This window comes from Pholis gunnellus (assembly GCF_910591455.1).
Source record: "Pholis gunnellus genome assembly, chromosome: 15".
NCBI lineage: Eukaryota > Metazoa > Chordata > Actinopteri > Perciformes > Pholidae > Pholis > Pholis gunnellus.
The window spans coordinates 6,200,382-6,221,306 of record NC_136542.1 but is presented as its reverse complement, the minus strand read 5'-3'; the positions used below and the strand labels follow the sequence as shown (position 1 = coordinate 6,221,306).

Sequence of the window (20,925 nt, the reverse complement as noted above, 5' to 3'; positions counted from 1 at the left end):
GCTACACGAAGCTACCTGACGGCACATTACCTCCCCACTGAACGGGAGATGGAGAGCCATTCTTCAGACACGCCCCCTTGAGAGGATTTGGCCCGAGAGATGACAGAAGTAGTGGAAGGTGGAGCGAGCTAATGCAGCTATCTACCTGTGACTACTACTGACAATGCCATGAATATAGTGAATGCTGTTGGAGCTGCTGGTTCAGGGCCACAGATAGGATGCTTTGCTATGCATGTCATTAATCCAGCTTCTCAGAGAGCAGTGCAGCAGATCTCTGGCCTCACAGCAAAAGACCAGAGAGAGTGTTGAACCTTCTTTTACAGAAGCACAACTGCAGCCCGTGTGATGAAGACACAACAGGAGTTGCTGGAGCTTCATTTACACAAATTAATCCATCGCTGTTCAAATTCAAGAAGAACGTACTTTGTGATGTTAGTTTTAACAAGTAAAGATATTTTAAAAACAAATTTCTCTGTTATTTCTAACGTACCAGACCGTGGCACCACTGTGTCGTATGGAACCGAACCGTGAATGTTGTGCTTTATATAATAATTACAATCATTAATTTGTTGTATTGTATGTTTTTTTAAATAGCTCTTTATCTCTTTCTTTTACTGCAGTAAAACATTAGTTTCCCCTCTGGGCATCAATAAAAACTTTTTGTGATGAGGAGCATAACTGAAGGTGACTGATGGTGACTATATATATTGCAAAATGTAACCTTTTGCCTGTGAAGAGAGAGAGATCAAAATGCTTTCTGCAACCTGTTGTATTGTCTTCTTTTTATAAATAAAATATAAATGTGCGCGTTCAGCGTAGCCGCGGTCTTAGTTTACCTGGAAGCGAAGGATGATGGTCCAGATGAGGCCGAGGATGAGGCGATGGTTTCCGTCGACGATGTCGTGGGAGCCCATGTTCTCCAGGTGGACCCTCTGCTCTTTGAGGAACTGCAGGGCCTTGTCCACATTCTCCAAACAGTGGATACGCATTCGGCCTTTAGTGGGTTTTGGCTAAAGACAGAAATGAGAAAGAAAACATAGAAAGGGAAAATGATGAAGGCAAGAGTGACCACAAGAGAGAAACAGAGTAAAAAAGGAGAGAAAAATATAAAAATGCAAGAGTTGGCCAGGGAGCTTCTTACAAGTCGTTCGCCGGACAGCACCTCCAGCAGTTTAATGAGCATGCGTCCGTCCCGCAAGTCCAGGTAGAGGTCAGAGATGCGACAGCCGACCCGGGACAAGATCGAGTTGACCCATTTAGTGAAGGTCTTCTTCTGAACCGCCTCGCGCTCATCTGGAGGGAGCAGAAAGTTAAAGAAAGCAAAACATGAGCCCCATGAATAATGAAATAACTTCACATCCACGGAACAGCACCACTGGAGCTGGTTGGGGATTAACTGTCCTGCTCAAGGGCTCTTCAGATAGATGGTGGACCCTGGGTTGAATTTACTCGGGAAACAGAGCAATCTTACTGGTTAAATTAATCCCCAGTGCAGAGTTAAGCTGTGCACTCTTGCCACTTACTGAGAAAATACAGCCCGAATATAACCAGTTATCCGTATTAGCCAGTGAGTTTTGGCGGAAGCAAAAACATAAACTCAAAAATTATTCTGTGGCTCCACTCATTTAATCCAACTCGCCCAATAATAGTATTTCTATCTTCACATCAGGTCTGCCTCCAAGAAATATGATTTACATAACCATGTAATGATTATGAGACAAGGGGCCCTTTAAAAGGCCCCTCAACCACTCAACCACAGGCGCAAGACCCCCAGGGTGACATTTAGAAGGCAAGCCAGAACTCAGAGATGCTGCTGCTGCTGGTTCAGAAACTCCTTCGTAACATAAGTATTTAGTTCACGCTGGAGACGATAAGAAGCTGTCTGACACGGCGGATCCACGCTCACACTTCTCTACACAGATAGCATACAAAATACTACGGAACACTATAGAAAGCATGAAAGGAAACATGATGGACAAGAGCTATTCTCTGAAAGCAGAGCTACTCCGCTGTTCTTACTTCACTGTGGCTGTAGCCTCAGCATGCTGTGCTGCTGTAATACTGTATGACAATATGAAAAGACTCTGACCAGGATCATCCCGAGTGTGTACTGAGCTCTGGGACCTTCCAACAATAGGCGATGTGGCGATTTGGCCAACATCCTAATATCAGTCATTTCATGTATCAATAACATTGCATGTCATGGAATAGCATGTTTTCTTGTGGTTCAATGATAAATAGTCCAGAAGAAATAAACACTCGGTAAAGCCTATTTTTGTGAACTCCTGTTTGAATTAAATACTTGATTAATGAAAAGCACTGAGTGTTTTCTCATTTTATTAAGAATTTAAGTGTGAACTTATAAAGAAAGATATACATAAAGATTTCCAGCTATACACTGACTATGTTTACATGCATGCACACGTTACATTATAGAGTAATCAGATTAAGACAGTTGTTTGATTGAACTGAGTTTGATCATATATATATATATATATCATTTGATCACCATATGAGTCCATTGACAGGAGATAAATTATCACACTGAATAATTGCTCAGCCCTACTTTGGGCCCTAGGCCAGTAATTTAATTTATGTCCATAACTTAAACTTCAGTTAAAGTCAATTAAATGGTCAACCTCGTCACAGTGCTGCCCTGCTGCCAAAGACAGCCTGACGGTTAAAACGTGTGTCAAATGAATACCCGTTCAAAACGAGGCCACTTTACAAGATCTGGTCACGTTATCCCTGCTGTGTATTTGCAAATCGCATCTCTTCTATTGGAATCAGAGCTATATATATATATATATATATATCAATCAATGAACTACTTTTAAAATGCAGAACGTTTTGACCTTTAGCTCGATTATCGGAGGCGGTGGAGCCCTCGTTCGTATGAGACGCTTGACGAGATTGCTAATATGACCTCAGTATTTCTGTAGACAGATCTGCTGCAAATGTGATACGTGTCTTCACGAAGCAGACACTCCCCGAGGAGAAGCTTGACTTGAATGATCCAAGTCTCCTCATCCTCCTTGCAGAGTAGACAGAGAAGTGGTGCTGCATAATAACATCACATGCATAAAAAAGTAAACAAGGGCTCTGCATAGTTAAGCATAGGTGTACAGTATGTATGTATGCAGAAATTCCTCCACTGAAATCTCAGGAACGACAGCGCGGAGACAAGCGGAAAGTACGAGCGCCAGACCTTTTTTGGGAGGATGAGCGCTGCCCACATGGTGACACATCTTGCCGGGTTCACGCTTAGAAATGATATCTCGGCGCTCGGCAGATGCGCCTCCTACTCAGCAGCAAAAAATAAAACAGATTTTGACGGGACCGTATGTCAGCATGACCCAATGTACTATGCACTGTTTATTTTGTCTGTGGACACACTTCATGTGAATGGGAACAGGGGTGGTGTGAGTGGGCGTGTGCTTGTGACTGGGGGTTGTATCTGCATTAAGTACGCATATAAAAAAGCCCTGCATGATTATTAGAAGTTAAGCACCCGAATATAAAGCAGCATGACATTTTATAATGTCAGTGTGCATCTCTGTGAACAAACGCTTTTGCAGCACTGTTTCTTGACCTTAAATGTATTATTGGCATTTCTCAACTGCAATTTGTTGTTACCCATCGGCCTCCATATGCACCAACAGCGATATATCTGCAATAAGCTGATAACAGCCCAGTGGATTATTGATCTGGGTCTAGAAATGAGATCCAGAGACAACAACATTATATGCACATAATATGATCTTTTAAAATATTTCTGTAGGGCTTCGCTCCAACATATTAAACAAAGGCTTTGGAAGAAAAATGAAATGCAACAGCTGTAATGTAGACAGAGCATCTAAAGCTAGTTAAAAATCTTAATAATATATTGTTTATTTAAAGTAATTCACAAATATTTGTGTTCTTTTTATTGATCATAATTAATTAATAATCATTTTCATTGAAGCTCTCAGTCGAGTGTTCGAGAATAATCTGGAGCAAGGAGGACAGAAGGACGGAGCTGACTACGGGATCGCACCCCCGGCTCCAGCTCCAGCCCCTCACACTCACACACACACACACACACACTCACACACACACACAGGCTCACTGCTCCTTAACGTTTACCAGGTCAACCTGCCGGTGATGAGACATTTCACCCTCAGTCGTCCCATCTTGCAAACACATGACTTCCCCTTGGTCTGCCTGCTACAGTCTGCCCTCTTTATTCCTCAACCCAAATATGACTTCAAACTAGGGAGTGCAAAGGATTGCATCCTTAATGACTTGTCTAATAAATGATTCAGGCCCCGGGGCTGTGGAGAACAAGCAAGGACCAGGCTGAAGAGGAGGAACAGAAGAGGAAGAGGGAGAAGGAGAAGGAGTTAAAGATCTGGGATTAAAGGTTAAGAAGGAGACAATAAAGCAGAGTAAGGAAGGAGGAGAGACTGGAGCAAAGGTGAAGAAGAATTGGAAGAGAAAAGGAGGCCAGGCAATCGAGGGCAAGATGGATCAGCAAGAATGTAATGGAGAGAGTGAGAGTGATGCAGGCTTTCAGGTGTAATCTGCAGAGACCAAACTAGGAAAATAGAACAAGAAATGTCACCTACAGTATCTAAAAATGACACAGCAAGCATCAAAAAAGCTCCAGCTCCATTCTGAGCCTCATCAAAGAGAGGAAACCAGAGGTTATTGTATGTAAAACACATGGTGCAGCTGAGTACAGTAAATAAATCATGCTTTTTTCTGCTCCCTTCAGCAGAACAACAGCACGCACCGCTCCGCTACGTCGTCACGGATCACCACGCCATGAAAAAGTAATGGCAATTAAAAACATGCAAAAAAACTCAAAGCTCCAACTGGAGTGTCAGCGTTGATTTAGCACAAAGTGTCACATCATAATCCGTCAGAAGAGGACAAAAAAATGAATTTAACACATCAACAAGACACAGCTCTGTGTGCCGGATGCTTTCTGAACCATTTAGGGTGCTGCCTCAAGAGGATTTTACAGTGGAGGACAATTAAAGTACATCCCCGAAACGTGCACATGGTTCTCCCGTATCGTCTCACATCACAAGACCTTGAGAGGAGCCAGAGTGCACATTGATGCTCCTGGCCTTTTAGGAGACAACAGAGGGGGGAGGAGGAGAGGAAGGAGGATTGCTGCTTGCATGCATCCCGCCGAGCCGTCTCCAGATGAGTAGTTCAACAAGCTCAATGTGACAACAGCTCCGTGTGTTCACTCGCTGCTGAACAAAGCCTTCAGCGTTAAGTCTGGAGACTAAGTTCTGTTTAACCTCAACGCTCCAGTTGCAGTGTCGTAGAACTGGGCAGAAAAAACGTAATAATATCCAAACTATGAATCACGCAAGATTCAATATCGCACAGGATTTTATAATATATGATACGTTCCCATTACGAGATATCATTTCTGAGCTTATTTGAGCGTTCAAGCACAATAACTCACACATTGGCTTACTCTAAGTATTACGTTTTTTTTTCGTTTTCACTTCAGTCATGGCAGCGCTGAAACGGAGGCCTGGCTTTTTTTACACATTGCACATTTAGGCGCAGTTCATAAATAGGAAAGGAGCAGGAATATTTCATACGACGGTCTGACCACAACTTTATGTTTAATGTTTGGTTGTACCTTGTGGTGCTGCAACAGAAGCTACCATTGTCATACAGCCGTTTCACATGAATTAAATATTGTTGAGCAAGTGCAGCAGTCATACACAGTTTCCCACCTTCCTGACACTGTTTTGCGGCTTTCCTTTTCCAAACTTCTTCTCTTTTGCATATCACTGCCAGCTTTACTAAACATTCCTCTGTTTCACATGCTTTTACTGTGTTATCCCTCATCCACTCTCTGACTCCAGTAAAAAGCCCAATGACTTATTCATGCTGATGGATTTTCCCTGTATGCTGCCTGATCCGTCTTCTCCCCACAGTCAGCTCATACTGGATGTGGCCCCGTGGGTCCCGCAGCACCCTGTTACATGCTACCTGAGTTATGGCACTGCCAGAGCTACCTGTCTGGCAGCCATGACACAATGTCTTTATTAATAAGCCTGTCCCAAAGTTTAGATGAAACGTCTCCTCTGTCGGCTTTGTTCACACGCTTCCTCAAGATGAATTGCCTGAGCTTTTTGCGAAATGGACTCACATTCTGCAGCAGCTAAACATCAGATCAACGCACATTAGAGGCCGTCAAGGTTGCTTGATGGTGTAAAGAGCAAAACATAGCAGTATTTTGACTTGTAAGGATCAAAGTTGAGCTCCATGAAAGCCTGTTTGCAGGTGTTGGAGAGTACTTTTGCAAATGTGAAAAAAAAAGTTGTATCTTCAGAGGGAGCTGCGTGAAATTTGAAAAACTGCCTTAAATGATGTCACTTGAGTCAGTTGGGGCTGAAGACTACAAGTTTGAAAATTACAAAAAAAAACTGTTGGTGCGTAGTTAGAAAGAAGTGAGTTTCGCAGGCCACTTACGCCAGCTCCTCGTCTCTGCTTGAGAACAGCGGCATCAAGGCTACATTAGCCGCTAGTAGCATCACACACCCAACCCGCCAACCTAACTCTTAGTAGTAGAGTTAAATTATGGGGAATGAAGAAAGAGGACAAATGCGTGGAATAAAAAATATCTGTGCTTCTGCGGCATCGATTTTGATAAATGTCCGTCATGACTGAAACAATCTTAAAGGGGTTCAATGTTAAAGTACTCTTTTATAAAAAAGATGTAAAAGGAGCGTATGAACTGCAAAACTTGACAACTGCTTAAAGAACATACGTTCACAATAATGTGATGGTCAAACTCATGGAGGGATTGTATTTTTAAACAGTAAACAGGGGAAGATCAAGGACCTGAAAGGGTGGCCAGACTCAGAGGAGGTATAAGCCAAAAGGTTAAAGGTCAACATGTCACAAAAGAACAACTAGACAGGATGGAAAAAGCACTTTGTCTGCAAGCAGGGCAGCAGAAATAGTCAACACAAATGAGTGTGTCAAATTTCAAGAGAGACATAAGAAAATGGATGAATGGTTGAAATCAATAAACGCAAAGCACAGACTGTTTTCCCTGTCTTCTATTTATTAGTCGTGTTTTTCTGCTATTGTTGTTCTGTCCATCTTCGTTCTGCTGCAGTGTTGACCGGATCTCCCTAATAACGGGTAAAGAAAAAGTAAATAAAATTCCATGACATGCAATTGGTGGATCAATACACTTGGCTCCGAGCAACCACTCTAATTTGGGAGAGCTTCAGAAGTTTACCGCTTCACGTATCAGTTGACTCTGCAGTCTTCAGAATCAGTCTATACTTGAAATCTAGCAGAGGCAGAAAAAAAAAAGCATGTTTCCCTCTCTGTTCCTGCATCGTCTCCTCCATTTTCTTCCTCTCGCTAATGCACTCCTGTCACCGGGGAGTTGGATAGCATAGTGCAAGCTAACGAAAATCCACAGTGACGGCAAACCGCTCACTTAAAACCTTACGAACATACTCAGAAAGAAGTTAAACCGCCAGAGAAATTGATTCTTTTTTTTTTTAACACCGCCAACGCAATCATTCAGGTAAAAAAAAGGAGGTTAGGATGAAAACACACTTGTGCTTTGTTCTTTGGAACAGTTTGTGAAGAGTAAGGGCCATATGGAGTATAGGTGACAAGCTGAAATGATGAATATGTAAGTTATTTTAAGAAAAAGGAGCACCTAAGAGTGCATAACACTACCTTTGGAAGGGAAAACATCACAACCTTTTTAGGAGTTTGCCTATGAATTATTCAAAGCCAAGTCAGTGAACAATTGGGGCAGAGCTACGGCTTCCTGGAAATAAATAAATGACTACCCTATATATTCAATAAAAGGGACACCGCTTTGTAAGCTCAGACTCCTGCTGCTACCTTTATCCAGGATGGGAAACTAACACTTGCTCACATCACAGCTCGAGCTCCCTGCGATCCCGACCCGGTCTAAACACAAGCACGAGTTGGGGAAGGGAGGGGCATGATTGGAAAAGTGTTATCTCTCTCTGTCTCATCAGAGAGGCAGCGGAGGGTGGACAAACTCTCTCCGAAAACACATCGCAGACGCACAAACACACACACACAGCTTCTTCCATCAGGACCCTGTACCTTGCAACTGCCTGAAGCGTCCATCCAGGATGGAGTTGAAACAGATGTTGGAGGTGCTGTAACTCAGCCAGCGCGCCCGCTTCATACTTTTAGCTGAGGACGAGGAGGAGGAGGAGAGGAGGGCGGGGGGAGGTTGAGGGTGAGCGGGCCGCTGGCGTCTGGGCGTGCAGGAGGAGGACGAGGAGGAGGACGAAGAGAAGGGGGAGAGTCCCGTGGGCGCCACGGCGACCGGGATGTGCAGGAGAGAGCCGTTGCTCTCTGGGTGGTGTTCAGGCTCCTGCTGCTTCCTGCTGCTGCTGCTTCCCCTCGCTGCCTTCCTGCTTTCGGTTCTCTGGGTCCGGTGGACCGGCGGGGTGCTCCTGCTCCGGCTGATGCTCATGCCGACCCGCACGGGGGCCTCCTTCTCTGCCGGGGCATAGGGTCGGCTGGCAGCCTCCTTGGTCCCTCCGCTGCTGCCCCGGCTGGATGTGGTCTCCCTGCTGCTGGCCTTCAGGCTGATCTTGACCTCTCGGAGCCGGGGTTGGCTTATAGGGGCAGTGCTCAGCAGGCACGGGCTGCTCATCTTGACCCCCCCAAACAACAACAAGACAGCCTGGAGCCAGCAGAGGAGCTTGGCACTCCGCGTCTCTCCTCTTCTCTGTCTCTTGGCTCTCTGTCCTCCTTTCCAGATCTCTCTTGTGTTCACTCCTGCTCCATCCCTCCCTCCCTCCCTCCCTCCCTCCTTCTTCTCTCTTTCTCACTCTCTCCTCACTGCTGCCGTGATGATGCTATGCCTCCACTCTCTGGCAGCCTTTGGTTCACTTCAGAGTGGTTTCTTTAGCCCCATCCATGCATACAATATGTTTCAATATGTCCACGTGCTCACAAGACTCCCTCCCTCTACGCAGCACTCCCACTCAGTCGTGATATCACTGCATGTGAAGTGTAATTCCTGTGCCAATAATCCAATATAAAACTGTCCGTCTCAAAGGAACATGTCTGTTTTAGGTTTATGTAAATGAGTGGCTACTCAATATGTTATGTATGGGCTTTGATGGCAAGCTGGGTACATATTTCTAAGTTCACAAGCAGTTCATCAGCAGCGGGCGTCATTCAGAGCCTATCTCTTGACTTTCCTCCCTCTTTTACCACTCTCTCTCTCTCTTTTTCTCTCTAACAGGAAACACTGATTGCATTACAGAAACATCAGTGCAGCAGCACTCTAACACAATATCACCAACACCCACACAGAAGCCTTCATCACTTAAAGAGACAGAAAGAGAAGTGGTGAGAGCGCTGCCCAATAAACGGTGTGGACACGACTAAATCTTTGATGCCACCCAGATGTTGGGCTGGATATCAAACCTCAAAACTTTGTATTGTGTCTTTATAGACAGAAATGGTGTGTGTGGCATCAAGTACTGGAAGCTGGCATCAAATGTTCAAATCAGTTATTGAACTTGTAATCCTCCTTTCATGATATCAAACCCCCTTTTTTATACCATTTATGGCCAGCACTTTTTTCAGGAATAGACATTTAATGCACTTGCAGTCTGCAAACTGCTTCTCGGTTTCAGTCAGACACACTTATACATCAAGGTATTGGCCATTTAGAGCAAATCTCTTCGAGGAGGAACTACTGCCCCCCCTGAACAAATGAATACAAGAAAAAATAGAAGGTGCACTCAATAGAGTGCAGGTCTCTGCCAGGTGAGTCTGCAACGACCACTGCTGTCATGTTTGATTGAATGAAGACGACACACAATTGGTTAACCCCCCTGTCTAGACTACAAGTATATCCGTGAGGTTGATGCCCAATCATCTGCGGCGGCGATGCAGTCAGCAGTTCTTTTAGCTGTCAGCTGATAGACAAACACATAACCGTCACATAAAACTGTTTCCCTCCCCCATCGTGTCCCACGTGCGGCCCCTTCCGGCCGGTTAACAGCAGCAAGTGAGGAGTTAGCAGACAGCAGTCAATCAACGGCAGTATCAAACAGGCAATGAAAGGTGTTTTTTGAGAAACTGTGAGTCACTGCAACCCAGAAAGGGCCTTGAACAAGCAGCCATGGACGAGCACCCAAGATATTTGGTGCAGCGGTGTGCGAGATTAGCCTTGATCACACACTCACTCTCTAACACGACTGATCTCGTTGTCAGCAACAAAGTCAACAATACTTAAAGCACATCAGGAGAACGTTGGAGCGAACGGTGGAGTGACCTGCAGACGTACACCTGTGAGATGATTGGATGGTGCTAGTCAGCTGGTAGCCAAGCAACTGATGTTATGAGCCAATGATTATGAGGCATGAACGAAGGCACCATTCAGCGGTATTCAGTCCCTGAACTGACGCAATGCTCCATATAAAATGTTTCATTATTACTGAAGAGATACCAAAACCACAAGGGACTCACAGGAAACAGTGCACGATGTGGAGGACTAAGTGCATGTGCAGATTTCATGTATGTGGAAGACGACATGTGATCATAAGTTTAGTACTACGGTTTGTTTGGGGATACAGAGTAGTCACTTTAGTTATATTTTCTAACCACAGTGGTCAATGCAATCTCTGGGACCAGCGCTATGAACAGCTGGGCACTGAGGTTTTTTGGAGGGGAGTATTTGCTGCCGATTAATACACATGTGGTGCTCTGGTGATTATTTACTGCAGCACGTTTGGCACACAGGAGAAGTTTGCCTTCAGGGTTTTCTGCCAGAAAGGGTTTATTTTGACCCAAACAATGATCTTTTCCTAAAACTTACCAAGATGGTTTGTTGCCTAAACGTAAGGAGATTTCTGGCAGAAAGCCCTGAAGGCAAACCTCTCCCATGTGCACAGGATTCTGTCTTTGAGGTCAAAATAAACTACAGTGCCCATGTTCATGGTGATGAAGGAACATGTCACTCAGTGTGGCTCATTGATGGAGCTCTATGGCACTCTATCACAGGCAATACTCGCTGGAGGTTTCAAGTCATTGTTGGTTTTGGTCTTTTCATGTGATCTGGTAACAATGAGAAACATAAAGATTATCACCAGACTTACTCCGTAAAGATTTCAACCTATTTCATATAGGCCGTGTTCTTGCTTGTGTTCAGACAGCAAATTAAACAAGAGACACACACACACACACACTCATAAAGGTAAAAACAGTACCAGAGTCACGGCTGGTAAAAGGGGTTTGTAGAAAAACAAGTTTATATCTTACGAATTAAGTTGTGAAAAATTGGTGTCCGTATCAAAACTCGAGCATCATATCCGCACTGGTATGAAAAGATTTCAGTGCCGTCTCCACAGAGCCGAATTCACGTTGTCCCACTTTGTGGCTGACCTCTCTTGTGACAACGGATTTACGAAACTATTCACGGTGGGGGCCCCCCCCCAACTCCCTGTTTCTGTTATGCTTCTGTCCACCGCAGAAACGTTGCTATTTTAAAACCCCAAGCAGTCGCTCCACAGGTGGAGTAACGGCTCACCAGCTCGGCCTGAAATGCCAGAGATGTGTGCTATGGGAGGCAGACGGGCGGGGCAGCTGTCCAGATCGGTCAGACGCTGGACATTCTGGGAATGTGCAAGCGATCCCAGTTACTTGCAGAGGGTGCGGAGCGGTTGTCAGGCCTCAGCTGCTGGGGGTGTGTGACACCACGAGTAACATGTACACAAAAACACACACACACACACACACACACACACACACACAACAACACCTGCAGAGCTCTAGTTCAGAGCTTTGGAGTAAAATCATGGATCAACTGGAGAGTGATTTTGTGATTTTTCTTTTGAATGAATCTTAATGAATGTCAGTGACACATTCAAGTCCATTCAAACATGCCAAAGTTAAACAGACCCCCATTATAGCTCAACCTTTCTGCCCTTCCCACGTTCTTAAAAAGACGCTGTCATCTCAAAAATGTGCCTCACAAATGCCTCGGGGAGGGCGCAGCCTGTTTACTATGCATGCACTCACCTGCGAGGGCCTTGATGCGCGAGCGCTCAAACAGCCTGGCAGAGGTGTTGTCATTGTCTAGATCCTCGTCGGTGAGGTCGAAGCGGGTGTTGATGCGGCTGTACTGCTGCGTGATCTCCGCATTGTCAAAGTCTGTGGTGGAAGTCATGGCGGTAGCCAGCGTGGAAAGCGGGTGATGGGGTACCGTCAGGCGGCGTCCCTCGGGTGGTCTGGGCGTGGAGGGGAATGACAGGATGGACCTCGAATACTGGAGGTAGTCTGAAACAGAGAGGAAAGACAGACAGAAGAGGAGTAATGATGAATAACTGGGGTTCAAATGAGACTAAACAATGTTTACACATTCAGAGATTTTTTTATTTTTTATCATTTCTAACCAAGTAATTTAATTTTTTTATGGAAAGACCATATCAGAGACAAATTCATATTTCAAGCAGGATACTGTATGGTACGGCTGCAACGATTAGTGCAACATTTCAGGTTCAAGCTAAGAAATTGAATTGGCTTCGTTTTGGACTGTTGAAAAAACAAAAAACAAATACAGAACATAAACGGAACACAGAATAAGGAATGGAACACGGAACGGAACACAGAACACAGAACACAAAACATACACAGAACACAGAACAGAACACGAACACGAAAAATTATTTTGGCCTCAAAAACATCGTATTGGACATTTTTCACTGTTTTCTAATGTTTTAAACACCAATACTAAGACAAATACAAAATAACTATTTAAAGTCCCACTGTAGGGGAAATGATGCTGACTTGTGAATCCAGCTTTCTCTGTAAGGACCACCATCTCGCTGCCATTTGGTTTGTAATTTAGAGTTAAGTTTCAATGTATCAACCCCACTGGAGCTGTATCTGTACGTGGCAATGAGAATATCATTTTGGCAATTTGAAGAAATCTATATGTGCTCTCAGATGTGGCGCAGGTATATTTGTACACGCCTATCATAGCTTTTCAGATTGGCCCCACAAGCTCCTGTGCCCCTCACAATCTCCATTTTGTGTGCGTGTCCCTTTGCTCAACCGCCACCCGGCAGCGTGTCTGTGTATTCTTTGTGTGGAATGGCGGGTTGAAGGGCAGCAGCTCAGATAGCTGTCTATCTGGGTGCAGCATAGCTCTCTTATCATGCCACACAGGGGGGAGGGAGGGCAACCCCTCTGGACAGCACGACATGACGAAGCCACCGTCTTTTGAATGATGCAGCTCACGTAGTTTGAACTGCGAGTGTGTGTGTGTGTGTGTGTTTGTGCGTTTCCGTTGGCGGCCTTTTGTGAGAAGCACGTGAGGTGAAATGAGGCGGGAAATACAACTTGCGTTGATACTGTAGTACACCAAGGTGGAGAAAAAAGGAAGTGTTGTCATGCGGCACTATGCAGTCGCTAAACACCACATCTTTTTTGTCATCAGAACTTTAAGTGAGGACATTAAAACTATTAGAGATAATGCAAACAATATGAGTTCACAGTGGTGCAAAGTAACTAATAGTGGAATATTTGCCTCTGAATTATAGTGGAGTACAAAGTAGCAGAACATGTAAATACTCAAGTAAAGTCATTTTATTTGACAGCGCTTGAGTAAATATACTTTCCATCGCTGCGGATTGACTTCACTACTGATCTGGATTCAGAGAAGAGGCCCTCAGTGAAGCACAATGAGGGCACCCTACAGGTCTCCCTGCTCCTGCTCAGTATCAGTCCTCTGCAGAGGGCTCTTATCGAATGCTCCACCCACCACTGGGGATCCCCTTATCACCTCACACACAAGCCGAACAGGGCCACCGCACAACACACTCAAACTGGCAACAAACCCTCTTTACACGCCGTACAAAACCCCGTATCCACAAGCCGTCAGCTGCTCAAAAGAACCTATAAGACTCTAATCGTGTCGAAGGGCTGACTGACTGCATGCCTCCAAACACAAACCGCAGCAAATTAGGTGTGTGAGCCGGGACTTGTACTCCGTGAGACGGCACTAGGCTCCATTTAGAGCTGTATTAAAGGCAAGCTGGCCTCCTACTTATAGTCAATCCTGTGACGGGAAGTTCACCGCCTGCCACAGCAAGTGTGTGTCTGTCAATAGTTGTCCTCTCGTGGTGTCCTTGAGCAAGAGACAGAACTCTTGCATACCTCACTCACAGCAGGTCACCCTGTCAGCTATAAGCCTCTGTAACGCAGAATAAACGTCTACAAGTCAAATGAAATCACCATAATTAAAGTGCTGAGGAAGTGTTACATTATGCAAATGCGTGATTACTGAAAACTAGTTTCCGTTACAGCTGCAACTAACAACTGTTTTCCTTATCGAGTAACCTTTCAATTAGGTTTAATGCAAAGCTGTAAGGATTAATGGATTAACAGATTAGTTCAGCTTGATCAACAGAAAAATAAATATGATAAAAATAATTAAAGAAAGTTGTTGTTCTATACAATTAAAATCCAAAACCGTATATGCCATTTACAATGTCATACAGTAGAAAGAAGCAGGAAATCCTCACATTTAAGAGGCTCAAAACAGTGAATGTGCCACTTTTTTGTGTTAAAATGACGTTCACGATTATAATTATCAACATTTGACAATAAATATCCTGTCAATCAACCAGCTCATCAATAACTAATCCCTTCAGCCCGAGTTTCTACGTGTCAGAATTCCATAAAGAGAAGATCATTAACACATAAATGATGTAATCCTATTATAAGTAATGTTATCATTGTTAACACTATGAGGTATTTGACATGAGGCTGATACAAATAACAAACGTTCAAGTTTTTATTGGCCTGTAAGACACATCGTGTAATACTTTGGCACCCTCTTGTATTGCTTTCCGTCGCCTCTAAAAGGCCTCACACGGTCCAGTACTTCATCATTTGTGTGGCTCCACATTGGGAGATGATGACTCAAACGCTCTGGATGATTTTTCAGAAGTTGTTTAAATGCCAAAAAGGGGGGATGATTAAAATGTCGGCTAGAATTTCTCCAGATATTCAAGTGCTGCTTGACCTCATTAAAAAAAAATAATCAAAGCTAATGTGGCATTACAATAATGCTACAAGTGTTTTAATATCTGCGGATGAAAGATCTGCACATAATGTTTTTTGGGGGAAATGGTTAAAAGGTGGGAAAATGAGATTTTTACTCGAGTTAGAACAAACAAAAAAAATGTTGGTGTGAGAAAAAAACAATTGTTTCATGATCAGCTTTCCACTGCTTGTGATTCTAATTGACTGCACCTGCTTTGTTGCTACTACCAAACTGCACTGTAAACAAATATGTACCACGTAAACATCGAATCAGCACCTGAGATGAATAATAACTGTGGAAACGTTGCTCCCAGCTGTAAGTACTCTTGTGTTTATGCACGCAGTCTGAGGAGCACAACACATTAAGCTGTGAGCACATTATTCTGAGCAGCACGGATTCAGATGGAGAGGATGAAATAAGAGACGGGTGTGGTCCGGATGAATGACCTAGTGTGTGTGTGTGTGTGTGTGTGTGTGTGTGTGTGTGTGTGTGTGTGTGAAACTGTAGCAGCAACTGGACTGAGGAAAGGGAGGCCTGTGGTCCGGCAGAGACTAAATCTGAGGCATAAATACAGAGTAGACAGAGATCAATATGGAAGGAGAGGAGGAAGGGGGGGGGGGGGGCTGGGTACTGGCCTGATTGACTATCAAAGTCTGCAGCTCAAAAAAAAAATCTCCTCAAACTGCCAATAGCATCGAACTAACCACTACTCATGTCCTTTAACAAGATGTCAGAAAGAAAACGGGGGAGTTGAGCATAAAAATGGCTCTGTTAAGCATAATCCATACTGTATATCGATTATGAACACAGGCTGTGAGGGAAATAAGTTCCTTTGTCGTGGTCAATAATGTTTTGACTGCAACAATGCGGAGCTTGGTTATAATGAATCGATAGTAAACTGTTTCTGGAGTGTGTTTACAAGTCCCAGCTGGTCCAGACATGGAGACACACTCACAAACTTGTCCTTTTAAGGGGAGCGATGGGCAGCGTCTCTTCATGGGAACATTTTATTTTTCTGTTATTCCAGAAGCCACCAAACTTTATCTGATCGAGGATGGAATAAGCACGTTATGAAGTTGTGGAAAGTACCCGGGCTCAGGTTCACATCAGTGGTGAAATATAACTACCGACATCCACTCAAGTCCTGTAGCTAAGTACACATTTGAGGTACTTTTACTTGAGTATTTCCATTGTATGCACAACATTTGAGAGGGAAATAGCCAGTTTACTCCGCTACATAAATGCATCAGTAATAACAATAGTAATAGCAAATAGTATTACTAATAATAAACAAGATGATAGTAGTGTAAACATTTTCTGAGTGTAGTACTCTCATGTTGATACTTCTAAGTACATTTTGATAATTGTGTACTTTTACGAGGTGATATTTCTTAAGGACTTTTTTATATATATAATGGAGTATTTGTATACTGCAGCACTGACATTTTTACTCGAGTAAAGTATCTAAATACTTTCTCCATCACTCTTTAGCATCAGAGAAAACTTTTGGAGGGCGCACTTCTGCACGCGCAAACAGGCGCAGTGACGTCATTGTGCGCATTTCCAACGAGTCGCTGCTGGTTTACACTGAGAGATAACAAACTGATAACTCGAGATGTTAGTTTAACTACAAATTGGAGAGAGTCGTTTTAACAGCAGAGTCCATTCATTTAACAAAAAAAAACAATTAGTGTGAGAACTTTTACAAAACGACGTCATTGTTTAACGAGGCAGCCGCGTCCAACAGGTGGACCGGAGGAAACTTCTAACTCCACTACAAACAACGGCAAAACAAATGCAGCCTGAATGGAGTGAGCGCCATTGGGTGACCGCTGGCAGAAACTATTTGGCTAAAGATCAATCATTTCATTTAACAATTGTCGCAACTACCTCTGCTTTCAATTTACACTTACTTGCTTCTGGATGATATCCTGTCGGAAAATGTTTATCTTGAGTCTTCTCCCTGCCAACAAACCAATTATAATCCCATTGAAGCAGCGGGGGTCCTGGTCAGAGCGGACGGAGGTCTCCACACAGCGCGAGGAGGGCACGGTCCTGCACGGGGGGGACGAGGGAAAGGGGCTGTAGGCGCCGCGCGCTCCACGGTCATTCCCGAAAGCCAGTGACTGACCCACCCTGCAGGGTTAAAAATAAAGTGGGCGCGCATACATGATCTGTGCGCGCAGGGGACGGACATTCCTGACAAGAGCCGGTGACTCTAAATGGCAGAAACACTTGTGATCTGTGGTACACCACCCCGGACTCCACTCCACCCCGCCCCCCGGCCGGGCTCTAATCGCACACAGAACACCCACCGAGACCCCTCTCAGAAATGTCACCTCCACTGCTGCCTCTGCGTGCCATTCACAGAGAACAGAGGCCCGGCCATGGAAACACGTCCTGGAGAAAGAGCCTCGCGTTACAAAGCGTGTCCGTTCATTTACACCGGAGTTAAAACACATGTCAGGTCATCTGACAGCAGTAGAAAGTAATGACTGACACTTTTCAGATTAGGATTGTACTTTAAAAGAACATAGGCCGAAGTTTATAAAATATAAAGCATTGTTTAAATCCTTTTAAATTCATACGAGCTGTTAACAGTTCCCCCAAAGAGTGCGTTTTTGTCTCTTTGGGCCTTGATCAGATATTCAAATGAAACTATGTGATGGTGCATCAAAGAGAAGAGAAAAGTTACTAAACGTAACATGTTGGGTTTACATTCTGACTAATAAAGGGGCATAATGCTTTGTTTGCGAGTTTAGATACCAAAACGAAGACAAAGATACTTTGAGGAAAAGCTTTTTTTCCCCCCACTTCACAAATATGAAGAACAAAAGCATTAAGAAAGTAAAATATGAAAGAAGATACAAATCTGAGTAAGCATTTTTTGGACCTTGTGTTCGATACTCTGCATCTTTAGTGCTGATGTAAATGTGTCTGAAGAACGGAGGTTCAATACTCGAGCATACTTAGTCTGATTGCAAATGATTACATGAAGGAATTCAACATTCTGATATACTGTTGAGGATAATTCTTGGACCAGGCCACACACACACACACACACACACACACACACACACACACACACACAGATGATTTAAAAAAATGCAAAACAACAATTCACTTTAAATATGTATTGTATAAAACGGCCAAACACACGGGCCACATAACATCTTATTAGCATCAGGAAGTTTATAATAAAAAAAATACACTTACAACACATCGTCAAAAACATAAATAACAATGCTTTTTACAAAATGAACAATATATAGAAACACATACAAAAAAAATAGATCGGTACAAAAAGCTGGGTATGTTCCTTCACTCTGTGTCTTCAGTATTTGTGTATTTCTCTTTGGTTCCCCCGGGAACATCTTCAGTCACAATCTGATCGCTGCCAAAACAAGTCGTGAACCTTCAACTACTGTAAATAATTATGGCTTCATATGTGTGGCTGACTGAGCACAGTCCTGCCTTTGATCAGCGTCTGCATAGCTTCAACACTGTTAAACAAAAACAAAATCACCTTTTAATATGCAACATTAATAAAAAGGCATTAACAGTTTTGTGCAAGCGGCCGTAAACGCAGCACCGTGCTCTGCTCATAAAATATAATGACCCCATCACAACTACAACACACGTTCAACAGCATTTTAAACAGAAGGCAAGAGGAGCAAAATAAATACTTAAAATACAGGTGAGAACAAAAGGCTTTAAAACTGAGCTTATGCAGATTTGGGGTACCATATTGTGTCCATGTCTTAGTGCAGATTTAATAATGTAGAAAAGGGAGGTTGGGGGTCTGCTACAGAGCATCGTCTCTGGATCTTCAGTATCTTGCTCGAGGACACTTCCGCAAGCCGGATGATCTGGCTACTTTGACTTTTTACATCCCAAAAGGTTCTCAACACCACCTCCCTGTTTTGCTACGAAACTGTTTGTAAAGGGTTTGGGTTCCTGTTGAGAGAGAGCGAGCGCTGCTGAGTGGTTTCAAATGACATTCCAAACAACGGCTGAGGAGTCGCGAAATCATTCGTAGGATTCCTTCGATGCAACACATTACCATCCAACGGGGAAAGTATTGGAGTAGTTGAACCTTCACTTCCTCCCCGGGGCTCTTAATGTTTTCTCTTAACCTTTAAAAAGTCTTTAATTTGTAACAATTGATGTAACTAACATATACATTTCAAAGAGAGCCTGAAATAAGAATTCAGGACCAAAAATAAAGTATTCATAGAGTCCCTTACATACATTCCCCTTTAAGTTCATGTTATCAATGTTTTATGTAACCTTCCGATTATCTGTTGATCGACTCTTTAAATTTAATTTAAAAAGGTTTTGTAGCGATGACGTTGACCTCGTTGACTTTGACGTATTAGTCTGTCCACTTTACAATACGGTAGAAATCAATAGAGACTATTCGGCTAACAGGCATTAAGGGACTTAAATGGCGGATACTCATCAGTTTATTTTAAACCTATTTCGTCACATTGATGAAGCGATTAGGTGGGGTAGCTTTGTAGCCATGGATAATTAATTATGAAGCGGTCTAAAGCTAAACGCAGTCCACTAAAGGTGTTGTGGCAAGTCATCGCCTTGGAGTTGTAATGAATCTTTGGTACAATAGGATTGTTATTGTTGAATGCATTCATGTACATCGCAAATATAAAAATACAGTCTCAATATGTTATCAAAAAATACCTTTTTATATATATATATATTTATATATAAAAAAAAGCTGCTTCAACTTTGTGACTGGGAAACAATATAACAGTGCTCTTGGAATAAAAATAAAAAAGTCAAGTAAATGAATTTCAGGTGCAAATTCAAAAGACAGACTAACTCCGTGCTGGAGACAGTTCAGTCTATAAGTGCTCACTGCTAATGCGTCGCCGTGAGTCCTGTGGATCTGGCGAGTAAAACGTCAAGATCAGCGATGACCGCTGCATGTCTTCTGGCAACAGTGTTCAACAGCCGCTGAGGGAAGCACGGCGTTCCCAAGTCCACCTGGAGAAGAGCGAAGGGAAATAGCCATGAACTCTTTCACATGTAGCGCTGCCTGGAAACCAATACTTAACGAAACCGACATTACTGTTGTGGTATCTCACGTGTGAGCCCACGCAGTAAAAACAAAAAAACACATCCATGAGATCCTGTAAAACGTGCCCTTAAAATATAGGCTATATTCTTTTTACACACGTGTTGTGAAACTTCCACATCCACACGTATGTCTGTCTGTCATCAGCCCAGGCAGGTAAAAGTGTTGCTAATGTGAACAGCACGTGTTTCGGATTAGTTTACAGCAACAACATCTCACCTGTAACAGGTAGACGACCCTGGTGGCTTCCTGTCCGCTACGTCTAATTGGCTGCAGGAACCAGCAACTGGGCATCATCTCCCCCCGGACGGCATCCACACTGGGACGAGGCAGAGACTCGTCGAACACAGACTGCATTGCCAGCACGCACAAGCCACCCTGAGGCCGAGGGCAAAAGACATAAATCATCGATTAAAAACAGGCAGTGCAGCCTTTTTGATCAGCCAAGAGTGATAACCGAACAGGTTTCTTCCACACCCACTGCCTCTGGGTCAGTGTTGTTTACGCTCACTGTTGTTTCTGTGAGCGCGAGTAGTGTCTAAATAGCATGTTCTACCATTTTGTGGATGACAAATGCTGTTTATCATACATTGAAGTTCATTAAGAAAAAGACAGCACTGTCTGGTCCTGGTTTTCTGCAACACTAATCTTACAGTAAATGGAATTTTCTCCTTCCAAACTGAAGTGTGATGTTATGAACAACCAAGCTGCAAATGCTCAGTGGACCTTA

The 20,925-nt window shown here is 43.6% G+C and overlaps 3 protein-coding genes across 3 annotated transcripts in view; all 3 read right to left on the bottom strand.

The window, feature by feature from the left end:
• Positions 1 to 17,124, bottom strand: part of sptb (spectrin, beta, erythrocytic) — a 40,759-nt gene extending 23,635 nt beyond the window's left edge. Inside the window, exons 1-4 of the mRNA XM_079174614.1 lie at positions 17,011 to 17,124; positions 12,067 to 12,324; positions 1,142 to 1,293; positions 837 to 1,010 (exon numbers count right to left, since the gene is read on the bottom strand). Coding sequence (XP_079030740.1) covers positions 837 to 1,010; positions 1,142 to 1,293; positions 12,067 to 12,214 — 474 coding nt within the window. The 5' untranslated portion in view covers positions 12,215 to 12,324; positions 17,011 to 17,124. The remainder of the gene's footprint in view (positions 1 to 836; positions 1,011 to 1,141; positions 1,294 to 12,066; positions 12,325 to 17,010) is intronic.
• Positions 8,108 to 8,683, bottom strand: LOC306707241 (uncharacterized protein; the record flags this gene model as incomplete). Its single annotated transcript, XM_079174634.1, has 1 exon — positions 8,108 to 8,683. The coding sequence occupies one exon, from the start codon at positions 8,681 to 8,683 to the stop codon at positions 8,108 to 8,110; it is 576 nt and encodes a 191-aa protein (XP_079030760.1).
• A 1,102-nt stretch (positions 17,125 to 18,226) lies between the features above and the next one.
• The window catches only part of stard9 (StAR-related lipid transfer (START) domain containing 9), a gene marked incomplete at its 5' end in the record, with an annotated part of 34,054 nt that continues 31,355 nt past the window's right edge, over positions 18,227 to 20,925 (bottom strand). The window contains 2 exons of the mRNA XM_079174667.1: positions 18,227 to 20,104; positions 20,415 to 20,573. Of these exons, the coding sequence (XP_079030793.1) occupies positions 19,979 to 20,104; positions 20,415 to 20,573 (285 nt within the window). The 3' untranslated portion in view covers positions 18,227 to 19,978. The remainder of the gene's footprint in view (positions 20,105 to 20,414; positions 20,574 to 20,925) is intronic.